The 15,236-nt window shown below is 47.8% G+C and overlaps 1 protein-coding gene across 3 annotated transcripts in view; it reads right to left on the bottom strand.

Annotated features, from left to right (window-relative positions):
- LOC140389808 (PEX5-related protein-like) overlaps positions 1-15,236 on the bottom strand; it is a 273,485-nt gene that overhangs the window by 54,860 nt on the left and 203,389 nt on the right. For all 3 annotated transcript variants that reach the window (XM_072474344.1, XM_072474345.1, XM_072474347.1), the window contains 2 exons: positions 10,532-10,631; positions 3,120-3,215 (listed from right to left, as the gene is read on the bottom strand). In XM_072474344.1, coding sequence (XP_072330445.1) covers positions 3,120-3,215; positions 10,532-10,631 — 196 coding nt within the window. The remainder of the gene's footprint in view (positions 1-3,119; positions 3,216-10,531; positions 10,632-15,236) is intronic.

Here is a 15,236-nt window from a genome sequence, read left to right as displayed (position 1 = left end):
GTTCACTTCTACTAATCGTCTCGTGTGAATTGATGGTCGCATCAGGTGGTACATCCTTCTTCTAGAGTCTTTCCTTCTCCCTGGAATGTATCTATTGAAAGTTATGAAATATCTCCTTAAATTTCTGTCTCTGACGGCACGATCTATCCAAATGGGAACAGAGTCTCATTACAGGCGCATTAAGCCGGGTGTTTCCCGGCGCTCGGAGAGCCAAGAAACACTACGATATTGAACAGGACTCTATTCCCATTCGAGTAGATCTGGGGTCTCAGCGGGGAACTCCCTGATGAGGCCGACCTAGTCCCAGTTTCTGCACTGAGGAGCTCCGCTCGACAGAAATCCTCAGGGCAGAAGGAGATCAGGAGCCATTTTTAAATGGCATCCCGATCTCTCAGCGCCCCCCCCCCCCCCGACGTGACCCTTGAATCCGTCCAAAGCTCCAACTCACCCACAAGGGGGTCCCCAGGCCCCCTTGCACCCATGCAGGGCACCACCCGGCCCGATCCCTGTCACGGGAAAAATGCCAGCTTGACACTGCCAACTTGGCAGTGCCCCTGCTAGCTGGCAGTTCCACCTGAACACCCTCCCACAGTGTGTTGGGGCTTGGGGTGGGGGGGGGGGGGGGGGGGGGGGGCGGGGGGGGGGGGGGGGCGGGGGGGTGGCTTGGGGCCATTTTTAAATGGCCTCCCGATTTCTCGATACATTGAGGCGTTCCGGCGAGTGGAGCTCCTCAGTGCACAAAGCGGGGCTCTGTACGACCTCGCCCACGCATTTCCCGCTGAGGCCCCCATCTTAAGCGAGTGTTGTTTTATAGCGCGGGAAAAACCTGGCTAAATATGCTCGCTATGGGACTTTGTTCCCATTTAGTTAGATCACGCCAATTGTTTTTAATCTCTGAAAACTTAGAGCACTTTTTATTTTACCTTGTAAGGAGTTTTCTTACTTAAAGTTATAACTATAGTCCTCAGTATTTATAGCAGACATGCTGGCATTTTAATGATGTGACTGTAGTAAATGGTGTACAGCCGATAAGCAAAAGACAGTGCTGCAACAAACCTCACTTGTCACTTCATTGTAATAGTTGGGAAAATAATGAGACTATTACACTGCACTTTTACACCCTGCTTCCATGCTCGGCAACTTCCTTAATCAAAAACCAGTTTCAGCCAATTACATGCTCAGAGACCACTTTCAGGAGTACTGAAGTACCGATCTCCAATTCATTTTAATGGAGCTATCACTGATTGGAAGCTCATGGAGATGATCCAACTGAATAACAGGGAAAGGATTGAGTGGCAGAGTAAAGCTGGAAAGTAATGTGATAAGTCTGGCCAAAAAAAGCTGGCACAATTTTATTATAATAATCTTCATTAGTGTCACAATTAGGCTTACATTAACACTGCAATGAAGTTACTGTCAAAATCCCAGAGTCACCACACTCCAGCGCCTGTTCGGGTACACTGGGGAGAATTCAGAATGTCCAATTCACCTGACAAGCAAGTCTTTCGGGACTTGTGGTGGGCAACACGGTAGCATTGTGGATAGCACAATTGCTTCACAGCTCCAGGGTCCCAGGTTCGATTCCGGCTTGGGTCACTGTCTGTGCGGAGTCTGCACATCCTCCCCGTGTGTGCGTGGGTTTCCTCCGGGTGCTCCGGTTTCCTCCCACAGTCCAAAGATGTGCAGGTTAGGTGGATTGGCCATGATAAATTGCCCTTGGTGTCCAAAATTGCCCTTAGTGTTGGCTGGGGTTACTGGGTTATGGGGATAGGGTGGAGGTGTTGGGTAGGGTGCTCTTTCCAAGAGCAGGTACAGACTTGATGGGCCGAATGGCCTCCTTCTGCACTGTAAATTCTATGATAATCTATGAAACCGGAGCACCTGCAGGAAACCCATGCAGCCACGAGGAGAACGTGCAAACTTTGCAAAGATAGTGACCCAAACCGGGAATCGAACCCGGGTCCCTGGCGCTGTGAAGCAACAATGCTACCACTGTGCTACCGTGCTTCCCTTTTCTGTGCAAAAGCAGTGTCTTTGCACATGACCTCTATGGTACTGGCAAATGGTTGGCATCATTTGCCAGATATAGGCATGCCTATAGGCACTGCATGAAGGGTGTAATGGTGGTGAATATTTTGCCCAAGTATCTACATTTAGTTTGCCTCACCTGACAAGGCAAGTACTGTTTAAGAGATCATATTTTACATTGTATTTCATGACTAGCTCTGGAATTTCCTCAGGAACAATACGGAAGATGTAATTACCATAGAAATTGAATATATTTGAATCTGTATTGGGGTATTTACAGAATTGTTTTTTGGATTCTCATTTTATTGATCGTTAAAGAGTCTCACTTTGTTTTTCGATATTATGGTTCAGAACAAGTTTTAGTCATCATAAATTACAAGCGGAAAAGGCTTCTGAATATAGTCACCCACACAAGACAATGCCAGTGAAACGTATGCAGCACTTCAAGCAGAATTTAAAAGGTGTGAAAAACTGAGTTAATTATTGACAGGGTTTCAATTGAGAAAGATCAAGCATTCGTACCCATTCATTACAGTTTAACAAAAAAAGGAAGCAATGTCACATTGTTTGGAATCTTTTCAATCCATTCATTCTGATGCTTGTGTGATGAAGGAGAAGTTGAAGGCCTGTATTGCGGCTCATCATTGAGGTTGCAAAGGGTAAGAAAGATGAAGTCAATCTGATTATGACACAGCTGCATATTCTATTCATTAAATGATTAAATAACATCAACTCTGTTGCTAACAAAGCAAAAAAGAGGAAGAAAAGAAAAAGTGAGGTAAGAGCATCAGCAGTTGCAAGGTTCAAGGTACGGTTGAGTTAATGTAAAAGACTGCGATAAACCCTAATCGTAGAAGAAAGTAAGGATACGCAGCATGCATTTATGGGGCTTAAAAATAAGAGAAGTAAGGATAATATCCGATCAGAAGTATTTAAAAGACTACTGCACACTGAAAGTATAGATCTTCCATTTTTGCAATCCATTCTGTAGAAAGGGGTATGTTATCTTTAATGTACAAGCTGTAAAGATTTGTCCAGTCATGTTCTGCACTCTTAATCTCAGGAAAAAAATTGTTAAAAGGTTCCGAGACCTCAACTGCAGCCTTTGCTCTTTCAAACTCTTCCTCTGTTGAATGATTCCGGGTCAGGGAAGCACTTCCCCAGCGCTGTTCCTTGGTCATCCGAGTCTGCAAATTAAGAGAAACATAACTTACATTACAATGGAAATGACCAAAAAGACTCATGAAAATTCTTATTTTTTCCAAATTTCTCTATTTAAACATCTGGGGCGGGATTCTTTGATCCTGAGCTTAAGTGTTGGCGCCATCGTAAACACCGTTGCATTTCTCAACGGCGTCAACATGGCCTCAGGAGCAGAGATTGTGACCCCTCCAGGGGGCCAGCACTGCACTGGAGCAACCCACGCTGCTCCAGCTGCCGATCCCCGGCGTCAGATGGGCGCCGCGGGTCTGCGCATGCCCAGTGGGACCGGTGCCAATGCGTGCATGCCCAGTGGGAGCAGCGCCAATGCACGCATACACAGTGGCTCCCTTCTCCGCGCCGGCACGCAACATGGCGTGGGGCTACAGGGGCCGGCGTGGAAAAAAAAGAAGCCCCCAGCCCGAGAGACCGGCCCGCCGATTGGTGGGCCCGGATCGTGGGCCAGGCCACAGCGGAAGGCCCCCCCCTGGGGTCAGACACCTCTCCGCCCCCCCCCGGCCAGGCCGCCCCCGGATGGATCCATGCCGAGGTCCCGCCGGGTAAGAGGTGAGAACGGCGCCAGCGGGACTCGGCTTTTTTTGTGTGGCCGCTCTCCCATCCCGGGTGGAAAATCGCCGGGGGGGTTGGGCCCACTCGACCGCCGCTGCGCCAACAGTGCGATTCTCCGCTTTCCGGAGAATCGGCGGACTGGCGTCGGAGCGTCGTGGTGCGACTCACGCCCCCGGCGATTCTACCGCCCGGCCCGGGGTGAGAGAATCCCGCCCCTGTTGTTTTGTCAGACGAAATTCATGAAATTACAAAGTTTTATGCTGTGCACTGTGGAAGAGACTTGGGGCCCGAGTCTCCTCCGTTCCTTTTGGGCCCCTCCCACTATTCCCGGAGAATATCAGGAGAGCTCCGAATCGGGAATTGCACCGGGTGCCGAATGGAGTGCAATGCTCCCAGCCTGTAGCACCAGACACAGTCTGGTTCACGCCCAAATTAACTTAAATATGCAATTCCCCGTTGAACAGGAGTATCCCGGGTTCCAGGATTCACTGCTCCCACTGGCACAACACAAGGCTGACGTGAATCACTACTGGTTTCCAAAAACAGAAACCAGTCATGATGGCCACACCGGGGGGGGCTTGGAGGCCATTGAAGCCCCCGGGTGGTTGGGGAAATGGCTGGTTAGTGCCCTTGAACCAGCAACCTGCTACTGCCTGCCAGAGTGGCACTGGCAAGGAGCGTGACCTGAAGGGGGTCCGAAAAGGGAGTGGGGCCATAGTCGACCCCATAGAAGGGCATCACTCACTTGGTGGGGGGGGGGGGGGGCTGCTCAGATACCAGTGAAGATGGGTGGGGGTTTTAGCCAGGTCACTCTCATCCTTGTGTGGTGCTGGGGAGGGGGTTGGGGGTTGACCTGGCTTTTAGTGATTCGGGGCGGGGGGTTCAAGGGTTGGGGATGTTGCCCATGTCTGGAAGGTTGTGAGGTCCGTTAGTGGGGAGGGGGGAACCTTCAACTTTAGATTTGAGCCCGATCTCGGAGGAATCGGTCTTGCTGGCATCGTTAGGTTCCCACTCCAAAACAAATCGTAAACGTGGTTGAATTGCGAATTGATTCGCCTCAAACCAGCCAGCGGGAATTTCCTGCTGGAGACAATGGACAACGCTTAGAAATTCTTTGGAAGAATTGGGAAATGGAGATCCGATTACATGCACATTCATTGCAGACCAGTCAACAAAGCAAATAGCATGCTCAACTAAACTACCAAATTAGTCAATTATACAATAGAGTTTCCTTTCCTCTGCCCCTAGGAAATGGGAGCACAGGTCCAATATGTATAATGTCAACCCAGCCATATAGCCCCAGATTTATGGCTGGCTCCCTAACTGAGCAGTGATCAGCCTGCATCTGCAGTAGGAACATGCTCAAAGTTAGAGTGAAAGGAAGGTGGAAGGAAGAATTCCTAGACCATCTGTGATGGGGTCCTAAGAGACCCAGAAAATGCAAAATGGCAACAGGTTAGTACATGTAAATTATTTTACACCAAGTGCAATCTTGGAGACTTGCTGCAATTCAGGAATAAGGGGCTAATTTCTCTGGAAACGGCATGATGTCCGCCGACTGGTGCCCAAAACGGCGCCAATCAGATGGGCATCGCGCCGCCCCAAAGGTGCGGAATGCTCCGCATCTTTGGGGGCCGAGCCCCAACATTGAGGGGCTAGGCCGGCGCCAGAGGAATTTCTGCCCCGCCAGCTGGCGGAAAAGGCCTTTGGTGCCCCGCCAGCTGGCGCGGAAATGACATCTCGGGGCGGCGCATGCGCGGGAGCGTCAGCGGCCACTGACAGTTTCCCACGCATGCGCAGTGGAGGGAGTATCTTCCGCCTCCGCCATGGTGGAGACCGTAGTGGAGGCGGAAGGGAAAGAGTGCCCCCACGGCACAGGCCCGCCCGCGGATCGGTGGGCCCCGATCGCGGGCCAGGCCACCGTGGGGGCACCCCCCGGGGCCAGATCGCCCCGCGCTCCCCCCAGGACCCCGGAGCCCGCCCGAGCCGCCTTGTCCCGCCGGTAAGGTAGGTGGTTCAATTTACACCGGCGGGACAGGCAATTTATCGGCGGGACTTCGGCCCATTCGGGCCGGAGAATTGAGCGGGAGGGCCCACCAACCGGCGCGGCGCGATTCCCGCCTCCGCCGCCGAATCTCCGGTGCCAGAGACTTCGGCAACCGACGGGGGGCGGGATTCACGCCAGCCCCCGGCGATTCTCCGACCCGGCGGGGGGTCAGAGAATGTCGCCCCAGATCCCGATTCCATTTAGTGGGAGGGTAACTGCCAGTCTCTTAGGCCTGCAGCTTTACTCCTGTTTTGATTCAAGGTCCAGGGATTGTCCTGTGGCAGAAAGGAGATTTGGGCAAGCTCCTACCTCAGCAGAGGTAGCACATCTTTGGAACACTGTGATGAGAGGAAAACTCACACTCATAAAACATCAGGCTATGCTGAAGGCTGGTCTGCACTTTGAATACTGCAATCAGTTTTGACCATGAGTATAAGGAATATATCCAAATAATGAAATATTCAATATATACAATACATATAATCTATTTAACATAGAATATATATAATCTATTTAATATATATTCTATTTAATATATAAATATATTTATGAAAATATAAATACAATATAAATAATCAATAACTGTCATGGATGTATTAGGTTACAGCAAACTCATATCTCACTGAATTCTCAGTATAATCTCTTCGAGTCTAGGCATGTTCAATAGGTTTTATTTTACACAGCAAATGGTCCCAGTTATGAACTGTGATCCTGAGAAATGGTGTGACACTTGAAATGCCAAGTTACAAAACATAATTAAATGTATCCATTCATTGTAAAGCAATACCTGGATAGGGTTTGCTTGTTTCCACTAGAGTTTAGAAGAGTGAGGGGTGACTTGATTTAAGTATATAAGGTCCTGAATGGTCTTGACAAGGCCATTCATAAATAGGAAGAATATTTTCCCTTGTGCAGAGGTCCAGGACTATAGAACACGGTTTTAAAATTTCTACCGAGGTAGAAAGATTCTTGTTAGGCAAGGGAGTCGAAAGTTAACGGGGGTAGATTGGAATGTGAAATTGGAAATACAAACAGATCAACCATGATCTTAATGAATGGTGGAGCAGACTTGAGGGGCCAAATGGTCTACTTTCTGCTCCTATTTCTTATGTTCTCATATTTGCACAAAGCAAACGATTCAATCAATTATAAAATTATACAGAAACTCGTGGAGTAATGTTTTGCTATCTATTACAAAAATAAAACCTTGTGGAAGTGCACTGAGAATTTATGCAGAAGGACTAGGCAGGCCTGTGCTATGTGGACCTTGTAAATGTCTTTGGGAAAGTTGTGTAAAATTTGAAGGACTAGGATATCCCTTAGGCTACCTGAACAACTACCTTGAGCTCCCTGGGGTCGGTTCCAGGTCCAGTGCTCTTTTTGATATATATTAAGGACCAGGACCTGAGTATACAGGACATCATTTCAGAGTTTGCAAATTATGTAAAATTTCGAAATGCAGGAAGACAATGGAGATTATTATCTCCATTTGTGAAATGGGCAGAAACATGGCAGATGGAATTTAACACAGAGAAATGTGGTGCTGCACAATGTGGTAGGAAGATTGTGGAGAGGCAATATAAACTAACCGGAACAATTTTGAAAGGGGATGCAAGAACAGAGAGACCTGGGGTGTAACCACATAACCCCATATTGTATGACCTTCAAGTATTTATTCAATTCCCTTTTCAAAGTTATTGAATCTGCTTCCACCATCCTTTCTCGTCATGTATTGCATATCACAACACTTTATTGTGGAAATGTTCGTCAATCATTTTAAATGTGCATCTTTTGATGACTGACGTTTCTGCCACTCAAACCCATTCCAGATTTTGAATACATCAATCCAAACTCCCCATAATATTCTCTGTTCCAAAGAGAACAACCCCAGTTGAGAAAGCTGTCAAAAAGCATTAAGAATCCTTTTTTTTTGTAATAGAGGCAGAGAGAAAAAATGTAAGGAAACAATGTTAAACATTTCTGAAAACATTTCTTTTCAGGTGGAGTATTCTGATCAAGCTTGGGTGCCACACTTAAAGAAGGATGTAGAGCTCATTTACTAGAATGGTGCCAGGGTTGAAATATTTCAGTTCATGGAGGGACTGAAGAAACTGGGGCTGTTCTCATCAGAACAATAAATTTTAAGGGGAGATCTGAGTGCTGAAGGAGGTCATTCGACCCATCGGGACTGCACCGGCCCTTGGAAAGAGCACCCTTTCCAAGCCCACACCTCCACCCTATTACTGCAACACCACCCAACCTTTTTTTTCTTTTGGACACCAAGGGCAATTTAGTATGGCCAATCCACCTAACCTGTGGGAGGAAACCGGAGCACCCGGAGGAAACCCACGAAGCACGGGGAGAACGTGGAGACTCTGCACAGACAGTGACCCAAGCCAGGAATCAAACCTGGGACCCTGGCGCTGTGAAGCAACTGTGCTAACCACTGTACTACCATGATGCCCCAATGGATGGTTTCAAAACTTTGAATGGTTTTCAGTGGGAGAAGGATCAGTTACAAGAGGACACATATTTAGGTGCGAATTTCTGCCGAGTAGCAAAGACTTTGCTTATTAGCCAAAAGGGCACCAGAGCCTTGGATCTAGAAATCCCACCCCAAACCCGGCACCTCCTATTTTCACTGGGGAAGTGAGTGCAGGACGTATTTTGCCTAACTGTAGTTCACAGAGGCAGCTGCACATTTAATAGTCCAGATGCCATGACTCAGAAGAAATGGTCATCAACCAGCTTTCTGAAATGTAACTTGTGGGCTTTGCACATCAGAGGAAAAGGTCTAAATGTGCCAGAGTTCTTTGAAGAGGTAAGGTATCCTTTTGGTGGAGGTCAGGTACCCATTTCAGCTTGTTAAGAGTAGACATGAATGTGCATAAAAAGTGGATAAGATCTATGGAAGTGTCAACTTGTCAAGTAATTTAAATCTCCTTCTCCTTACACTTTTGAAATAAAGGAGCCTGCAATTGAAAAATATTGCTTGCAATGTCACTATCTGTTTGTTGACATATGCTTGAGGGTTATCATTATAGGATTACTCCTGTTTAACACTTCTATAACCCATCAATTTCACAGCAGAGAGTCTGTAAATTCACAGATTGATTTATAGTTCCAAGTGGTTATAAAGAAATGATCTGTCTTTGATGTGGAGCTATGGATGCAAATGTTTGTTTTTATAGTGGATTAAATACTTGAAAGGATTTAAATGTATTGGATGAGCATTTATCATTGAATGTTACTTTTAACACACAGAAATCTGTAATAAGTAGAGAACATTATTTCATCTCAGAATGACTCCCGAGGTCTAAACACGGTGGACAATTGATGAGTTGTCATAGGGGCTATGAAGGGCCATGGGAACAAGTGAGGATCATAGGTTAGCATGAGTTAGCATGAAGTTGACATAGGGGCTATAAAGGGACATGAAGGTGGATAAAGTAGCCAAATTTGGTGGGCATGAGGTGGCATGGGTAGGCAGGAGGGATGTGAGGGGGTGGGGCTAGATTAAATCCTAATCATGCACTTACCAGTTTGCCATCAGGATTCCCAGAGGCATCAGGATGATGATTGTTAACTCCGATAAATACATATTTTAGATGAATAAATCTATTGCAAGTCTTTATATTATTCAGGTGTATCTTTCAAGCCTGCTTCGCAGAGACAAACTCTCCCAGCTCATTCCCCTTCAGTACACCGTTGGCCACCAGTGCTGGCTCACTTTCGCTTATAAATAATTAATGATAATTAACAAACAGCATCCAGCACCTGTCCACCTTGTCACCTTCAAGTACTGGGCATTTAATATTCATTAAATAGAACCTATTGGATTCCAACTAGGATGTCATCTCCAAGAGCTGCTGGTCAATCAAGAAGATGGCGGTCCGTCAAATGCAACAGCGCCAGTGGGAGTGGTGGCTGATGCCAGAGCTGCAGAAGACCTAGGTCACAGAGAAACCATGGAGGTCTTGGAGGAGGGGTAATTGAGACGGCTTCGTCGGAACCAGTCAGGCCATCCCTGGTGAAGGAGGGTTCAGTTTGGAGGACATGGGAGGGGACTTCCCACAGGCTTGTGATTCTGTGGAGGCCCTCCGATGCACACAGGGTTTCTGATCAGGAGGGACTGCTCACCCTTACTCATAGCCCTGCCGCTGCCTTTCACTGGTTGGCCTAAGTCCATGGCTTACCTCCATTTTGCTCTCTCATTCTTAAATTCTCTGATTTTTGAAGTAACATTCTTAGTTTGGACTGCATCCATGCTGCAATGTTTAGACCTGAGATTGGGTATTTCATGGAGTGTTCCACTGACTTCATTCCACTTAAGAGCCTATGGGATAATATTTGTACCCACCCTCTAATTTTGAAATTCAAAATGGGACACGGGAACATCCAAAGGTACCTTCTTCTATCGCTCAACCATCCTGAGTTTGCACAAGAGACGAAGAAGAAAGTTAGTATCTCCTAGGACTCGTGCTGCATAGGTTGATCCTCACACACACACGAGTTAAAACTGGTCCCTTTTTTTGCTTAACATTGGAGTGTCAGAAGCATCATATTCCTCTGGCGAAAAGCTCTGGAAACATCATTGTATAATTTTGTTTTTACAAGTTCAAATATTTCAGCATTGTAACATTGTTTAGTAATTTACTTCCCTAAGGTCACAGTAATACATTCTACCTGTGCCGTTGGCATTGGTTCCAGTTCTGTTGATGCAGAGTGCAGTTCCAAAGCATTTTTACTTGATGCCAGTTCGGATGGGATCCTATTTTCTGCTGACCTGAATGGGAGAAGAATTTTACTTTTATACCCAGAATTGTAACATTTAGCACATGTAGCGCATATTGCGGAATGAAAATGCAATCAGAAATAGGTTCAACATTTCCATCAGACAGATGCTATAAGATCAGCTAAAAGGCAAATGGGAAATAAAATATCACACACCATTGCGGAAGTAAGGGAAAAGCTCTTTCAGTTATGTGAAGAGTCAGAGAAATGTCAAAGTATGTTTTGAACCATTGAAGCATACTAAGAACTGGCTACAAGGGACTGGGGCAGAAACGAGTTAGAGATGGATTTGGATCTTATTCGGAGACTGATCATCAGTGTGCACCTGCAGAGATTGGTCTTGAGACTGTTGCTCTTTATCTCTTTTTTATTAATAACCTGGATGTACCTGCTGGGAGCATGATCTGCAAATTTGCAGACAACATTAATCAACCCCCATGGTATTTCTTCCCCCACCCCACCATACCCCCACACATGGGATTTCCTCACCCTCCCATCCTCCAGCCGCACGGGACACCCCACACCTCCAACCTGCGGGCCTGACTCTAAGTATTCCTCCCCGCCTGAGCTGACCACCGTCTGACTGAGAAAGAAATTATCTCCCTTAAATCGGTTGAGGTTTTTATTTATTTATTTTTTAATATAAATTTAGAGTACCCAATTCATTTTTTCCAATTAAGGGGCAATTTAGTGTGGCCAATCCACCTAACCTGCACATCTTTGGGTTGTGGAGCCGAAACTCACACAAACACGGGGAAAATGCGCAAACTCCACACGGACAGTGACCCAGGGCCTGGATTCAACCCGGCTCCTCAGCGCTGTAGTCCCAGTGCTAACCACTAAGTCACCGTGCTGCCCGGTTTTTATTTTTTTCACCTCTCCAAGAAAATCATCTGGCTTTGTGTGGGCTGGTGAGTGCACATATTGTGATAAACAAGGTATCAAAATTATATATGGGACAGAATGGATTGATCAAAGAATTTATAATTGTCCACATTGTTTGTATGCTTGTATCGAACAGCATTATGTGTGTTTATGTCGTCCTTTCCTTTTTGCACAAAATGCAGCCAAGCTTTGTAGAGATAGATTGGATTACATTGAATTAAAGTTACTGTTAGTGGCATATATTGCAAGCTACTGTTTTCTCGTTTCACTTGCCCTCGGAAATAAGTATCAGTCAGAGGCTTGGAAGCATGCAAAAAGCATTATTCGCTCACATTTTGAAAATAAATTAATTTTGCAAAGGAAACAAAAACCTAAAATGTTGTAACGATTAAACAGGCCAGTCAGCATTCAGGAAAAGTTTTTGTTCCTGTGAATTGTTTCGCTTGCAAAAATTTTAACCAAATAGTTTTTGCTTGTATATAATTGATTGTGACGCACGATCAATTACAATCAAAGACGAGGTTGTATCATAACTGAAGGCTTTAATCGACTAGAACTGTTCCCCAGCAGCTTTGGTACAGAAAATGAGGGCTGCTGGGACGGCACTGGTTCTTATACCCCGCCTGTCAGGGCGGGGCTACGTACCAAACAGCCAATGGTAAACGCTTAGGTTTAACCAATGGTCTTCAGCCTCTCGGACTGTAATACCTGATAATACCACATTTACCCCCTGTTAAAAACAGAGTCCGGCGGGGGTGGTGGCCAGTGGTAACAATCTCATTTTACATGGCATAATCATATATGGAGGTACCATGATACCTCCTTATAGAGTTGTCAAGAATATTTACATGTAGTGTTCGTTTACAGTTAAAGTTAGCGAAGCAATCAGTCGGTCGGGTGGCCTGGTCGTCCTCCTGGATCGTCTGGGCTTCGGTGGTGATTCTGGTGGGGGTCCGGGTGCCTGCGACTCTGGGAGCGTGGCTTTGGCCTCCATGGCAGTTTCGTCAGCCCGAGGCGGCGCTAGTGGGGCAAATGGTTGACCCGAGAGAGGGGCGCCTGTAGGGGGCGGCGGTGGGTGGGAGGGACTAGGCAGGAGCGGCGGGAGGACTGACCCTCCTGTGAGGTGCTGTGGAGGGGGGGGGGGGGGGGGGGGGAGTAATGGTTCGGGTGCGTGTGGGGTCCCGGCGGACGCCAGGTTCCGAAGGGAGACTGTATCTTGCCGGCCGTCAGGGAACGCCACGTAGGCGTACTGGGGGTTAGCGTGCAGCAGGTGGACCCTCTCAACCAACGGGTCCGACTTGTGCGCCCGCACGTGCTTCCAAAGCAGGATTGGTCCGGGTGTCGCTAGTCAGGTTGGGAGCGAGGTCCTGGAGGAGGACTTCCTGGGGAAGACAAGGAGACGTTGTACAGACAGAGACCGGATGGCATGGAGGGCCTCCGGGAGGAATTCTTGCCAGTGGGAGACTGGGAGGTTCCTGGATCGTAGGGCGAGTAGAACGGTCTTCCAGACTGTTCCGTTCTCCCTCTCTACCTGACCATTTCCCCGGGGGTTGTAACTGGTCGTCCTGATTGAGGTAATGTCCCTGTTGAGCAGGAATTGACACAGTTCGTCGCTCATAAAGGAGGACCCCCTATCACTGTGTATGTAAGCGGGGAAACCGAACAGTGTAAAGATAATCTGGAGGGCCTTGATGACGGTGGTTGTGGTCATGTCTAGGCAGGTGATGGCGAATGGAAACCGGGAGTACTCATCAATCACGTTCCGGAAATACGTGTTACGGTCGGTGGAGGGGAGGGGGCCTTTGAAGTCCATGCTGAGGCGTTCAAAGGGACGGGAAGCCTTTATCAGGTGCGCCCTCTCTGGCCGGTAGAAGTGCGGTTTGCACTCCGTGCAGATTTGGCAGTCCCTGGTGACGGACCTGACCTCCTCGATGGAGTAGGGCAGGTTGCGGGTCTTAATGAAGTGGAAAAAAACGAGTGACCCCCAGGTGGCAGAGGTCCTCGTGGAGGGCTCGGAGGTGGTCCACTTGTGCGGTGACACATGTGCCGCGGGACAGGGCATCAGGACGCTCGTTTAGCTTCCCAGGACGGTACAAGATCTCGTAGTTGTAGGTGGAGAGTTCTATCCTCCACCGCAAGATCTTGTCGTTTTTTATCTTTCCCCGTTGTGCATTATCGAACATGAAAGCAACCGACCGTTGTTCAGTGAGGCGAGTGAATCTACTGCCGGCCAGGTAATGCCTCCAATGCCGCACAGCTTCTACTATGGCTTGTGCCTCTTTTTTGACCGAGGAATGGCGAATTTCGGAAGCATGGAGGGTACGGGAGAAGAAGGCCACGAGTCTGCCTGCTTGGTTGAGGGTGGCCGCCAGAGCTACGTTGGACGCATCGCTCTCGACCTGGAAGGGGAGGGACTCGTCGATGGCGCGCATCGTGGCCTTTGCAATGTCTGCTTTGATGCGGCTGAAGGCATGGCAGGCTTCCGTCGACGGGGAAGGTTGTGGACTGGATTAGGGGTCAGGCTTTGTCTGCATAGTTAGGGACCCACTGGGCGTAATAACTGAAAAACCCGAGGAAGCGCTTCAGGGCCTTGGGGCAGTGCTCCATAAGGGGGCGCATGCGTTCAGGGTCGGGGCCTATAACTCCATTTTGCACTACGTAGCCGAGGATGGCTAGGCGGTCGGTGCTAAACACGCATTTATCCTTATTGTATGTTAGATTAAGGATTTTAGCGGTCTGGAGAAATTTTCAGAGATTGGTGTCGTGGTCCTGCTGGTCATGGCAGCAGATGGTGATATTATCGAGATACGGGAACGTTGCGCGTAAGCCGTACCGGTCAACCATTTGGTCCATCTCTCACTGGAAGACCGAGACCCCATTGGTGACACCAAAGGGAACCCTTAAAAATTGATAGAGCCGCCCATCTGCTTCGAAGGCAGTGTATTTGCGGTCACTAGTACGGAGGGGTAGCTGATGGTAGGCGGATTTGAGATCCACCGTGGAGGAGAAGACCTTGTATTGCGCAATCCTGTTTACCAGGTCGGATATGCGGGGGAGAGGGTACGTGTCCAGCTGCGTAAACCTGTTGATGGTCTGACTGTAGTCAATGACCGTCCTATGTTTCTCCCCGTTCTTTACCACCACTACTTGAGCTCTCCAGGGACTGTTGCTAGCTTCAACGACCCCGTCCCTCAGTAGCCTTTGGACCTCTGACCTGATGAAGGTCTGGTCCTGGGGACTGTACCGTCTGCTCCTGGTGGCGACGGGTTTGCAATTCGGGTTGAGGTTCGCAAACAGGGAAGGCGGGTCGACCTTAATGGTCGCGAGGCCGCAGACAGTAAGGGGGGGTATGGGGCCGCCGAATTTCACGGTCAGGCTTTTCTTTTTTTTAAATAAATATTTTATGGAAAATTTTTGGTCAACCAATACAGTACATTGTGCATCCTTTACACAATATTATAACAACACAAATAACAATGACCTATTTTATAAACAAAAAATGAATAAATAATAAATAACAAAAATGAAAACTAACCCTAATTGGCAACTGCCTTATCACAAGTAACACTCTCCAAAAATATAATTTAACAGTCCAATATATAATTATCTGTTGCAACGACCTATACATATTATACAGTATATATTAACAACCCTGAGAGTCCTTCTGGTTCCTCCTCCCCCCCCCCTCCTCCCCCCCCCACTCCTCCCCCCC

The sequence above is a fragment of the Scyliorhinus torazame genome, chromosome 14 (genome assembly GCF_047496885.1).
Source record: "Scyliorhinus torazame isolate Kashiwa2021f chromosome 14, sScyTor2.1, whole genome shotgun sequence".
Taxonomy (NCBI): Eukaryota; Metazoa; Chordata; class Chondrichthyes; order Carcharhiniformes; family Scyliorhinidae; genus Scyliorhinus; species Scyliorhinus torazame.
This window is presented reverse-complemented; position numbering and strand designations above follow the sequence as displayed.